Below are 14,575 nucleotides of genomic sequence, written 5' to 3' on the forward strand. Positions count from 1 at the left end.
GGATTTTACCAGGAAAGTAAAACTGGGAGAAATTGAGGCTCAAGACTACTGAGGGCACTGTATTTCAAGGAGGATGATAACAGTGATGGATCATGGGATCTAGGCTAGACAAGAAAGGAAGCGAATCCAAAACATAGGCCGATAAATAGTGGAAAAAATGAGGTTAATGAATTAGCTGTCAGTGAACAAGGAATCCAGGAGGATAGGAAGATGGTAATCAGAGTGGAATGTCTGACAGTGTGTTAGCTCAGGTCCTCCTAGAAGCAGACACCAAGGCAGGGTTCAACTTAGAAGAGTTTTATTGAGGGAACATCTGTGAAGGACAAAGGAAAGGAATCAGGAGCAGGGCGGGGTCTTCATATCATAATTCAAGTCTGGCACCTAGGAAAGGAGAGGGAGATTGGGCGGGAAGAGCCTTAGACTGCATGCAGCAGGGTTCTACGAAAGTTTCAGCCAGGCTGCTGAGGAGTCCCCATGCCCAAGCTGCTCGTGAGAGGAGTCCCGGCGTCTCACTAATACCCCGACTGTGCTCAGTCATGGACTAAGAGTAGCCCAGGAGACGCACCGGCCTCAGCACAAACCAAGTTGAGGATGCCCTGGGATGGCAGTCTAGGACGCGGGAGCAAGGGCTGATTCCGAAGGGAAGAAATGGTCATTGGGGATGAAGCTACAAGGAGTGGACTGGAGGTTGGAGTTCAAGTTTAACCACAGTTATGCGTCACACGACTCCAGACAGTGCGGGTCACCGCTTGCTGATGATGGGACTTGAGGTGAAGACTCAAGTGGGAGCTAGTCTTTGAAGAACTAATAATGAAAGAAGCTGACTAGGAACTTGACAAATTACGAGGAGGAGGGAAAGAGGATGGTGTTGTCCAGTGGCAAGATTCTCAGAGAAGCCGGGATTGTGGCAGACGGGATGAGGAAGTGCTGCTCAGCAAGTAGCAGCGACTAGCAGGGAGGCCTTCCTCCCCACCCGCCGGCCCTAAGGCACACGGTCCGCCTGAGGGGCTGCGTGGGACAGAGTTCGGTAAAGCGCGGGGGGGGGACGGCAGGTCTGCGATGGCTGAGGACCCCAGGGAGATCGCCGACGCCCGAGTGGACTTCGCGAGAGCTCCGGCGGGTGCGGCGGGTGCGGCGGGGAGGAGAGGCGCGACGGGCGAGGCTTGAGGTACTGGGCTGTGCCGGGCGCGGCGGCGTCCGCCGGCGGCCGGGCGGCGGCGCTCACGGGGGCGCGGGCTTCCCCAGGCCGCGGGCGGCGTGCTGGCGCTCCCGGGCGGCGCCGCCGCGGAGCTTGGCGCGGCAGCTGGCGGCGGCCTGGCGCGTGGTGACGGCGCCCGCGGGAGGGCAGCGGCTCCCCGGGGCGGCCGGGCGCAGGGCGGCGGCGCTGCGGGGCGACGGCTTCCCGAGGCTTCGGCCCGCACGGGCGGCAGCGGTCCCCAGGGAGAGAGACAAAGACACGGCGGTTAGAAACGGGCCGAACGCGCCGGCGCCTCCCAGCTAATCAAGGAGCCGCCAACCCAAACTCGGCGCGATGCCATTTCCGCCCAACAGGTTGTCTGTCACGTAAACAGAGGAGATAAACCTGTGCTGATCAGAGGAAAACAGCATCCAATTGAAGTGTCATTATACACGTTTTTTAGCAATTTAGGGAAATGTACCAAAACCCTTAAATTTTTAAATACTCTTTGACCCAGAAATTCTAATTTTAGAGTTTTCCCTTGAGTAATTATGAACACATGCAAACATTTCATATGGGGTATTCAGTGCAGTATCTGTAACAGCAATAAACAACAGGCAAAGGAAATGGAAAAAAAAATTTAAGGAGAAACCGAGAATATCCTATATCCAAAAATACGATTATAGTCTTTCTCTTATAGTTGATACTAACCTGCTATTAAAATAAGGCTGGGATATAACTATTCATATGGAAACGTATAGTAGATAGAATGAAAAAAATTAGGTTCATCCCCATTTGTAGTGGTGGGATGTGTGTATACTTTATGTGCGTACATGTGTATACACACACACACCACACCACACATGTATAAAATAATGGAGAGAAACACTCCAAAATGTTCAGTGGTTATCTTCAGGTGATGAGGCTGCAGGTAATCTTTATATATTTCCCAAATTGTATACAGTAAGTATATCTTTATAATAAAAAATTCAAGTAACTTAATAAAAGGCATTTTAGCCCATTCTTATGTACCCATTCTAACTTTCTACCATTTCAAAATTATATTTTATATTGTGTAGCAAAGTGGTGGACATCAAAAGATTTTAAGAATGAATGAATGGTCCACAGAAGTAGTTTATCTTCCTCAAAAGTTCTGAGTAAATCACAGTATTTCAGAGCACTTTATGCCTGGAACGTTATGCAGTTAATCAAAACCACCATCTTCTGTGAAGTTATACCTTATTTTACTCTATTAAGCATTTCTACTTCAGGAAGAAAAAAAAGAAAGCTTTCTGGGCTGCTAACGAACCTAATTTGATTTGTAATCTCCACAGACTTGGGAACACAAAGTTTTCCGAAAAAAAATTACCATACTTTTGGAACAAATGTTTTAGATAATACCAGTGTTTTCACAATGTATTCAATAATTTGCTCTTTAACGTGAAAGAACTTAGTGGGAGCAAAACTAAAATACTGCAATAAACGAGAGTCTAAACTTTACATCTTGGTCTTCCAGTCATAACAAATTTAAATTTTTAGCACTCGTTAATACCAAGGGAATCTGTTTTGCTAAACCTTGTTCCAGAAAAATGTGTACGATGACAATAAAATCATACTAATGTAATGTACGGATGGGATTCCAGGGCTTTGTTATTAAACTGATAGAAGATCCATTTAATACATAAGTTCCAATGATATTTTAAGCCAAAGTGACCTCACAGTTGTCAGACTGATTTTCCTTAATGATGAGTAAATCCAAACTTAGATGTTTATTGGAATGCTGCTTAAACAGATGATGACCTAATCAACCACACCATCCTGCAAGTTTCCTTCCCACTGCAGGTACTGGATAAAATGATCATGTCTACTTGAGGATATGGGGAGGGGGAAGGGTAAGCTGTGACAAAGTGAAAGAGTGGCATGGACATATATACACTACCAAACGTAAGGTAGATAGCTAGTGGGAAGCAGCCGCATAGCACAGGGAGATCAGCTCTGTGCTTTGTGACCGCCTGGAGGGGTGGGATAGGGAGGGTGGGAGGGAGATGCAAAAGGGAGGGGATATGGGAACATATGTATATGTATAACTGATTAAATTTGTTATAAAGCAAAAAAAAAATGATCATGTCTAGAGACATACCTGTAGTAAAAAAAAATTATCAGAAATAAAATATACAAAAAGAACAAATCCTAAGTGGCCAAAACTTTGCGTTAACCAACTGCTCAAACAAAAAGTGTGCATGAGGTTTTTATAAAGCAGTGTCTCTCCAAAACCCTTATTTTACACCAAATGATTTAACATAACAGTATTAAATTCAGATAAGACAGAAGAACGTTTTTGGGGTGCTATCATCTAACTTTCATTTGGTGTATCGTGTCCATACAGCAATTTCAATTTAATTCAACATTTTTGAGTGCCTATTATGTCTCAGGCACTGTGCTCAGACAATAAGAACCAAAAAAAAAAGACATGAGATTCCTTCGAGAAGCTCTATCTAGAAAATTACCTTCAGATTATTCAGATAACTCCAACCCTAAGGCTAACCTGAATCCCTAAATCACGCTGCAGTCCTGCCAAAGTTTTCCTTCTCATATCCTTCAAATGAGCACTTTCTAATTTCCTGTCATTCCTTTGCTCAAATTCATCTAGAGTGTCCCATTGTCTCCCCACTAGCAAAGTTATTAGTTCTTAACCTTTTAGGGGAATCAAAGAATAGTCCGAGATTCTGCTTAGACATGGACTTTGTCCTCCAGAAGCATGCACAGAAATGCATACACCATATACTTTATTTCACTGCACTAGAAACTGATTTCTTCAACATAAGCAATATACAAAAACAAATATTTACAAAGAAAGGAATCCCTCCCTCACATTGTTATTTTTCATGAAAGAAAAATGGTGACTTCCTGAAAGAAATTTTAAAATTCTAACTGCTTAGTAGTAAATCTGAGATTTGGCTTGAGTTGAAATTGTAATATGGACTTTGATGCAGCAACACATACATAATCTTTGATAATCAATTGTAACTTTTTCTCCATGGCAACAATTGTTGAAATCCTTGACTCACAAAGGTACACAGAACCAAAGCAGAATTTCATAGAATGCTTTGTCAGGTTAAGGTAGCCTGTGTACTAGAACACTAAATTCCTCTAAGGCTTCCAAGTTGAAGTCAAGTCACATTATTTCCTCTGCCTTCAAGTTCAATTAAGACCTCTGGAAAGGCAGCACATTTCTTTCTGTCTAGTAGAGAAAAACATCATGTTCTGTTCCCATTTCTTGGCAATACCTCTTGGAAAGGTGGTGACAGCTGCTGACATGGAAAGTAATGAGGCACAATGACATGTGGCTATCCCTCTTCAAAGCAGGAAAACCATGATGTATGCCTGACATCACAGGTGTACATATGACCTCAGAGTGCTATCATTTTTTTCCTGCCATCTGAATAATTATCAGAGAGAGAGGGAGAAATATTATTTTGAAGATACTGACAGCCTTTCCAGTTTCCAAAAAGAGTCCTAAAATGAAATTCTTTGTTGATGACACCAGAGAGCCCACAAAAACGTGAAGCTTGATGCACTGAGAGCCATCAATAGTGTTATCCAGTTGCATGATGAATGGAAATGGCATGGCGTCCATTTTTTTCCAACCCTGGAATGAATGTTACCATTTGACAAACAATGCCTCGATTCTCTTTCATGGGCCATATTTAAGAAACTTTGTGCCAAACTACTTGACTCTCCACTCCCCTAACATACACTATTATTTCCCACCTCTATGCTTTTGTTCTTGGCATTTCATCCATCAAAAAATATCTTCTCCCTCCTCTCATGTATTCAAACACTGCCCATCCCTCAAGACCCTCAGCCATTCTAATTAGCTTTCCCTGATTACTGCAGTCTGAAATGATCTATTCATTTTTATGAACTCCCACAATGTCTACTATATATGACTGTCCTCAAGGTGTGGTTATGAGACCACCAGCTTCAAAAATGCACCATAACCTGTATTTTTACAAACACCAGAAAGAGCTGTAGCAATTTCTCCACTGTTTTCCTAAACCTATTTTGCCATTCTTAAAAGAATAACTTATCCCCAAATGGATGGAGAGGAGAAGGCTGACAACAATGCTTATTGTTGCCCGAGTGACGGATCAACTCATCTCAATTATTCCTTTCTGTACTCATTTTCACACAAGAAGTTTGATTTGTCAAGTGTGTGTTCACCAGATCGGTAATGCCATCGACTGCTGAGTTTACCACCATCATACCTCTACCCCTGGATTGTTCAATCATTGCCTCCCAGTTCCATGGCCACCTGCTATTCTAAGGATTCAGACCATTTTCAAAATAACTTTACACTCTATGAGAAAGAAGTTAAGCAGATTTGAAATTAAGGTAAGCTGATTAGATGGAAAGGCCTACAACCGACATCATCTACTGAAATAAGATATAAAATTACCTATATCCTAGAGCTGAGCAGTAACTTGAAGATTATCTCTTCCAACAGATTCACATTACATTGGAAGAACTGTGGGGAATGGGGTATTTTGGAGCAAGAAACTTAAATTTTAAAAGTATCAAAATCTCAACAAAATGGTAGCAAAATCATGCAGAGCCAAAAGGGATTCAACATGAATGATAAATGCAATTGAGTTAAAAGAATGTGGAATTAAACAATGAAAATAACTCAAAATGTGAAAGATGAGATTGATCAGTCATCTAAAGAAATGGCCCTTTAAAAGACTGTCTTTGACATTACAAGTACCAAGGTAACCTGAACTTAACACCAGTTCTATTTATTAATATTAGTTATCATTTATTTACTGTATGCCAGGCATTGGGCTAAGTGTTTTACATACATTGGTGCAATTTTATTAAACTCTAATGGGGAAAAAAATGTGCTAAAGGAGACAGTCTATAGTACCTGTAAGAAAAGAAATCAAGAAAGCAAAAGCTGGCCATCTGTCTGCATCCTGGTCTACTAGAAAGGATTCTCTGAAAACTGATGAATATCTGGTCTGAGTGGCAAGTATATTCCTATGGGAAAGACGAATGTATCACACTACCAGAGCTTGCTGGTACTGGTCACTAAGAACTGATTCAATGCTCATCAAGAAACCTCCTCATTATAATTTAGTATATTTGCCTACTGGGAGAAAATACACTGAACCATAAACATGAGAAGCCAGTGTCCCTGATACATCTCATGACAAATTTAAAAAGTAGTATTGTGGTATTTATACACCAGTATCTATGAGGCTGGTTAGAGTGACACAGTCCTCAAGCACCTAGTCATCTTGCTAGGTGAACCAGTAATGGCCCTAGATGAACCAATAGGGCCAGCCTTAGAAAGGAGCGACCATGTGAAAGTTACTTGTGAGGTCTAGCGGGGAGGCTAGCCTGCCCTCTGTCTTGCTGTTCACCATCTTCAAACTACAATGCCACGTGATTTCAAACACATGCACACAAGGAAGAACCATTTAATTCGAAACAGGAATAATGGAAAATGGAGGAACAAGATATAGAGTTGTTTCTCCAAGTTCCAGAGCACTACCTTGTGAATTTAGAGCTTAATTTCTACAGCAGAGAAGGCTGAAGATTTGTGTGGGTTTTTTTTTTTTGGTTTGTCTTTTTATGGCACCAATAAGTAATTATTTCATTTATTAAAAGAATTAGTCACCTAAGCAAAAAAGAAAAAGTTCGAGTAGAACTTGGACATATAAACTTTTACCAAAGAATAAAGATTAAAACATTTCTCATGTCCACAAATATGCACGATATGCAGTTACTTAGGGGTTTTGTTTCTGTTTGGGGTTTTATGTCAGTTTTTGTTTTCTGATGATACCTCTAGAGGCGAGAGAACTATATAAATGCAGCAAGGTCCTAACATGACTTATCACAATTCTTGACAAGACTTGAGTTCATGATGTCACATCAAGAATTCCAAAGTCAGAATGCAGTAAGAACCATTAAGACTCTGTGTCCAGGGTCAAGGATAACACACATAAAAGTTGCGCTAATACTATGAACCTCAAGGACACAATTTTATTTGTTCTACTACTGAATTTTAACTATTGTGATATTATGAAAATATACTTTTAGTCTGATTAACTTTTTTCCAATCAATAATGGAGTTATAATTAATACTACTGTCAAACAGAATTACTCAGTAAATGATACATGGAGAAGTACTGCCATCTTTAGGGAGAATGCAGGATTACTAATTATCTAAAGTAAAATTCAAATATAAGTACTTGGCCTCTATGACTCTTATCATGGACATTTGGTATGGTCCACATTTTTTTTAATGGATTTGTCTTTTGTGATATAGTCTGGTCCAAAAGATCTAAAATCAAGCAGTTTTAATAGGCCCCATTAACCTCTGAAAAATAAAGCAATAATTGCACTGACAGAGAAGCTAGCCAAAATAAACCCTGACTGATCAAAATTAAGGGTATATTTTTATACAGCTGACCATGAGTCATCTCAAGATTAAAACACATAGTTAAAACCTGTTTTGAGAAATAAATGAAAATTTTTTTCTGATTTGCATATGAGGTTGGAGATTAGAAAATAAACATTTGTGGTTTAATATTTATAACACCACTGCTTATCACTGGCACTAAGATATTAAACTGCTTTGTACATACAAGTTTTTACACAAGTTTAAAAGTAAATGATTTCCCTGAAAATTTCACCTGCCATTTCTTTTTCATATATTAAAGAAAATATCCCAATCAGCTATTTTTGGTAACTAATAGTAATAATTATTATGTACATTTCACTTTAGCATTCATCATAAAATAAATCCATGACCATGCTCTCTTTCTGAAAGAAATGTGAAATACCACATTATGTTGCACATGAGGTACCCAATACGATATGCTAGAAGCAAAGAATAATTTAACACTTTGTTCACATTAACAAAAACTGGTTGTCTAAATGATAGGTAGTAAAGTAAAATGGAAAGTTCATGGACCAAGGGATAAAAACATCTGTGTTCTACAATTTTCAGACATAATGTTAAAAAGTGAAAAAAATACAAGGTACGGTATAGTATGCTACCATTTGCGTGAAGGGGAATATATACATTTATATGATTATATATACATAAAACAGATCTCAAAAGCCCAAGAAACTGGAAACTAACTTCTTAACTCTGGGGAAGAGAATGAGAAAACCAAGAGATGGGGTGGGAAGAAAACTTACCTTTCACAGTACATCTCTTTGTACTGTTTAATTTTGTTAACATGTACATGTTATTACCTACTAAAATAATCTTTAAGAGATAGCTGGTCTCTATTTCTGACTTCTTCACTGACCTTGTGCAGTCACTTACCTCAATTTTCTCCGTTTTAAAATGAGGTTATACTACATCTCTATAGTTCCCATCTACAATTCAACAGAATTTTGGCTCAAAAGAAGGTATATACAAAATGCATATACCAGATGGCTAAATAAAATAACTATAAGCCTTACTTTGCAGTGACTTACATACATGATATTATAATTATTTATACTCTGCCTGCTCTGTTCCCACCAGGCTACAAAAGCAGCATAGTAAGCAAAAGAATCTGGGAAGAAAATTCATGTTTGTGAACTTGATAATGTTTCTTTGTTTTTATTCTGTATCAAAAGTAAAAAATCTGGTTAGTCCTGGGAGTTCCCTGATGGCTTAGTTAGTTAGGATTCCAGGCTTTCACTGCTGTGGCCTGGGTTCAATCCCTGGTTGGGGAACTGAGATCCCACAAGCCGCAGCCAATTAATAAATAAATAATAAATAAATAAATAAATAATCTGGCTAGTCCTCTTTATACACACACACACAAACTATTGCTTCTAAGATACAGACTCTCAAAACATATTTTGATACATGAGTAAATATTAAAAATAATTATAAAGAGGTAGAATCTTGTGGTAGAGTTTAAAAATGGATCCTGGGTAAGGAAAAAGTTGAAAAATCACCCCTGTATTCCCCTAAAATTAGCCCAAGAACCTCCTAAAAAATCATCCATAATCTTCATAAACACAAGATACTAGCAGACCAGGCAGGGTAGCCAAGGGTAGAGCAATAGAAGGTTTAGACCAGTAAAAACAGGACATGAAGAGGATACTGACATCTGGAGAACAGAAAATGGGGACAGGCCTGATGATCCATTCATTCATGACCTTAAATGCTGTAGAGCAAAACTGTTAGTCTTGAGACTCAGAGGGCTTACAGTCTAATCATGGGGACACTGTAATTAAATAATAATGCATAAATAACACAAAGGATAAAAGTGAAAAAAACTGGTAAATGTGAGTTCATCAGAGGAAGAGGTCACCATGGGTTGGAGCTACCAAGAACAGATTCATAGAAGAAACGGCACTTTAAATCTGTGTGATAAGCAAAATGATGATGGTAGCATGGACAAAATAAAGTCAGCAAGGGGAATCAGTGCTGGTAGTAGGATGATAAATTTAGTTTTAGTCACAGTTTGATTTTAAATAGTAACTTGGCAAAAAAAATGTTAGAAATTATTTTTCAAAGATGGGGTTGCCAAGTTTTCTTGATAGAATACTTCACAGGAGTGATGACATGATAGAGGTATATCAAAAGTGACTGAACAGGCTCAAATATAAGATTAATATGCATCTAGATACAACTTTTAATAGGGCAGGGCTCTGAAGTATGAGAAAATCATACCTATACAGGAGGCTTGGCAACCCTCTTCCAGTATTTTCTTGCAAGTACCTAGTATTATTTCCTATCACAACCTTCATACTCAAGAGTCAGCTCCAAAAAAAAAGAGTCAGCTCCACCCAAAATACAAAAAAACGAGGAAATCAAGAGGTGCCGGTTCTACCTTTCCATTGATTAAGACTGTGGGGCTTCCCTGGTGGCGCAGTGGTTGAGAGTCTGCCTGCCGATGCAGGGGACACAGGTTTGTGCCCCGGTCTGGGAAGATCCCACATGCCGCGGAGCGGCTGGGCCCGTGAGCCATGGCCGCTGAGCCTGCGCGTCCGGAGCCTGTGCTCCGCAAGGGGAGAGGCCACAACAGTGAGAGGCCCGCCCGCCGCGAAAAAAAAAAAAAAAAAAAAAAGACTGTGAGTTGGGTCTGCTTGATGAAAGAGTACTGTGTGTTTTACTACATGAAAAAAATGTCAAAAAAACTAACCTCTCTCTCAACAATCTAGTAATCTTGTGAAGCTAAAGGAATAATATAGAACCATGTAATAACTTTTGGCAAGATACATATTCAAGGTATTATCTTATGAATAAAGAGTGTGCGTGTGTGTGTATGAGTGTGTGTGTGTGTGTTGTTATTGGTAACATACTGATAAATCTTGTAAGAAATTTCTAAACAAAATTTATCTCTAAAATGTTGGCACAGGGCAAGAAAGAATATCAACAAATATAAAGAAGGTTATTAAACAAATGAAGTCCTCAGTGCAGAAAATATAAATTCTAAAATTCTACTCTACCATTCATTTTTGTTACAATCCTTCAAACACCTAAATACACATATTACCTTTTTTTTAGTAATCTCTTAGTGATTTACTGAGGTGAGAATGAGTATACAGAGGCCTGCTGGGGGGAGGGAAAAATCAATGTTTAGAAACAAATTTATTTAAAAAGGAAGATCTGAAACAGGTATTAGTTAAAAGTTTATGATTTAAAATAATTCTGTGCTATAGCAATGTGCCCTGTGTTATTTTGACATGGCTGTTAGGTTTATGCTGATGTCTATTGTTGATTAATTTAAAGTTCAAATAACAAGAAAATGAAACCATTTTCAAAGCATTAAAACAGAAAACTTTAAAGTTTTTTTCTCATTTTACTATAGATTATAAGATTATAATAAAATGTTGTTTTATTATAGTTATCCTCTTCTCTTCTAGTTCAAGTCTGTCAGCATTTCTATTACTGACTTGCATTTTAAGGTTCATAACTCATCCATAAAATCTGCTCTATTGAAACCTGACACACAGTCTCCTGGGAATTCTTCCCTTTAAAGGCAGATTTTAAAAGCTAATCAAAAGTTGGATAGCTTAAATGGTATACAGACCTACACTTTCAGTATTAAATCATTGGTTTCGATCCCAAGCAGGACTGACTTCTTAAAAGTCATTCTGCATACCCTCCTAAGTATACACTGGCCAGGGCAGGGTAAATAGGCTGCTTCATTTCAGTTCCAAGAAGACAAAAATCTCTACTTGAACTCTAGTGGTTAGCTAGATGGCAAGACCTGAAGTTTTATTGTTAGGTTCTCCCTTCAGGAAGGAGGTAAAAAGAGAAACCAGTGCGGACCACAGGAACATACAGGACAATGCAGGGCCTAGTTTTCATTTCATTGTTATTTTAAATATTCACCAGTCCAAATAGTGCAGCTTGGCAAAGTAAAATTACTGTAATTTATTTCAATAATCTGTTCAATGTTTAATAGCATATTTTTGCCCTCAGAATCTGGCTATGGATACTAAATTACTTAAGTTTATCATATGGATTATGTCAGATTCTATTAGTTTACCCAGATGGCTTCCTCCCAGTTTTCAGAAATAGTTTCTGCCTTAGTCAGAGACATAGGGACTAAGTCACAAACAACTCCTGGATAGACCAAAGCCATGGGAGTCAACAAACACATCTTCTTCAGTCCAAGAACACTGATTGTTTTATTTTTAAAAATAGGATATTTCCTTTTTAAAGAAATAATCTTTTAAAAATAGGTCTTACAGATTTTTGAAAAAGCCCTCAAAATACAAGACGGATTAGTTCACATTGCCTAATACTATTACAATTTAATTATCTAGCACTTCTTAAAGTAGTATCAAATACATGCTATATTATAGATTTCATACGTGGCAATGGGGGTGAGGAGTGGCAGTGGGGAGGAGAACCGGTGCTAGCTAAACATCATTTTCCAAATGAAAAACTGAAATAGGAAGGCACTGACCTAAACTGTAAAATAAACCAAAAGAACGTGAGAATTAGTATGGTATGTTGACTCTATTCTTGCCAATAATCTCTACGTTTTCAACCACCACAGGTACACGAATGATCCCTAAATCTCCAGCCCCTGCGCAGTCTCTCTCCTGACCTCTAGTCTGTATATCCTACTCACACTAAGCATCTCCAATATGATGTCCCACAAGCACCTCAAACTCAACATGTCTAAACTTTAATTCAACATTTCCCCAGGAAAGTGTTCCTCCTCCTGTGAGTAATAAGCAAATTAATCCCTACCTTGAAGAATGGTACCACCTACCTGCCCAACCAGAAGGCCCAAACTAGATGCCATCTTCAACTCCACTTCAGAAATTCCACTTCTGAAATAATTATAATATCTGTATCCATCTCCATAGCCTCAGTGCCATTACCTAAAATTAGGTCCTTATCACTTTTTAAATTTCTGAAACTGGTTTCTGTTTGATTTCCCCACCACAAATCTTACCCTTATCCCATCTCCAATTCAGTCTTCTCAATGCTATCAGATGCCCCTGGCTTAAAATCCTTCAACAGCTACTCCTAATTTTGAAAATATGATTCAAACTACTCACTTGGTATATAAGACCTTTCTTGATTCGGCTACAATTCCTTCCCTTGGTCTACATGTGGTCTCATGTCCTCTGTACCTACCTGGAAAGTTTGTCTGCCTAGCTAACTCTTTCAAAACTCAACTTAAAAATGAATGAATGAATGATGAAAAGCCTTCACTAAACCCTCAGTGTGCCTTAATATTCCACTTCTGTGTATCCTTATAACATGTTCTTCTTTCACAGTATTTGAGAAAAGGAACTGCATTTCTTATCTCTGTAACCCTAGCACCTAACTAAGTGCCTCACACAAAGCAGGAGCTCAAAATGTCTACTGAATGGATGAAGTGAGTCAACCTAAGACAGTGAAATCTCAAGAATATTGATGAAATTCTGACTTTTGAAACCTGAGCAGCTCCACAGGGAGGGGGAGATTAATTTGCTTATTACTCACTAATCTGTTTCTAGATAATATTTTTAAATAATTTTTTTCATTTTCCATTCAATAAAAGTTTGCTAAATTAAAATCTTTAATCTTTAAAAGGCAAATAAATTCCTGATGTCAAACACAACTAGTCCTACAAGTAATAAACACATTAATTAACATGTGGTACAAAGGCCTGCATCACTCAAGAGGCTAAAAAGGAATCTGGGTTAAGTCAACTTAGCAAATACCTGTTTGCCTGCATGGCTAGGGTACCACCTATGTATTAACAACAGGTCAACAAATCTAGCTGCCACTACCCTACAGCCCCCAAATCAACTATAGTCACATCAGCATTAATGTGAGTGTGGGGTAATATAATTGTTGACTCTCATCCTTAGGGAAATAAATGCAACAACAGAAGGGAGAAGCCCATTACTATTTCAGAAAGGCCGGAACTACAGACCCATGTCTGTGAAAATGTAGGAAGATTCTAGGACCCCGTAACTTTTCTGCCTTTTTAATCTCCTGTTTTCCTATACTGATAAGCTATCTATTATTGATCCACTCATTCAACAAATACTTTTTAAGGACTACTGTGTCCCAAGCATTGTGCTAGGCACAGGGTCTACATAACTCTCCCCAGTCTGTTACATAAATCTCTCCTGTGGGAAGACAGACATTAAACAAATCAATGCACAAATATAAACATAACTAACAACTGTATTCGATGACAATATGGAAAGGAACACGAAACAGAACTATAAGGGAGACTACTCTAGATTGTCTTTAGAAGTGACATTTAAGCTGAGACCTGACAATGAGTAAGTTAGTCAAGCAATGAACCTACAGTAACAACAGATCTGTGTTTTAGGAAGGTGGTTCTGACAGCAGCATGGAAGACAGATTAGAGAGGAGGTCCGTTAACACATTATTGCAGTAGTGGAAATAAGAGATAGTCCTAACTAAAGGTGGAGATGGCAAGGAGGACCCAAATGTGAGAAACACTGAATTGCAGGATGAACAGGCATTGATCACTGATAAGGTAAAGAGTGTAAGAGAGAGAAAGAAGTCAAGGTATTTCCTAGGATTCTAATTCGCCTAGGTAACCAATAAGGTAGGAGTGTGAATAATCGAAACAGGGAACACATAAAGGAGGAGCAACTTTAAAAAGAAGGTAAGTTTGGCTTACTGAGTTTCTGTTGCTGGTAAGATATGGAGAAATATCCATGTGGAGATGTCTGACATGTAACTTTGAAAACAAATGGTCTAATAATCAGAATCACTAGGCTAGAAAATAGGTCTGGGGTCATCTTCACAGATGTTTTAGGAGTGGAGGAATCAGTAAGAGTATTTTAAAAAGAAAAGAAAAAGGAGAAAGGAAACTCTGATCGTACTTAAAGACCTAGAAACAAAATAAAAGTCAGTGGCAAGAGAGGAAGGATCAGAGTTCACAGGAC

General features: G+C 38.8%; 1 protein-coding gene across 2 annotated transcripts in view; it reads right to left on the reverse strand.

Annotated features, from left to right (window-relative positions):
* Positions 1-1,084: 1,084 nt before the first annotated feature.
* The window catches only part of ZNF800 (zinc finger protein 800), a 49,619-nt gene continuing 36,128 nt past the window's right edge, over positions 1,085-14,575 (reverse strand). For both annotated transcript variants that reach the window (XM_082631749.1, XM_082631748.1), the window contains one exon: positions 1,085-1,408. In XM_082631749.1, the coding sequence (XP_082487875.1) occupies positions 1,222-1,408 (187 nt within the window). In that variant the 3' untranslated portion in view covers positions 1,085-1,221. The remainder of the gene's footprint in view (positions 1,409-14,575) is intronic.

The sequence above is a fragment of the Mesoplodon mirus genome (assembly GCF_964341445.2).
Source record: "Mesoplodon mirus genome assembly, chromosome: 9".
NCBI classification, from domain to species: Eukaryota; Metazoa; Chordata; class Mammalia; order Artiodactyla; family Ziphiidae; genus Mesoplodon; species Mesoplodon mirus.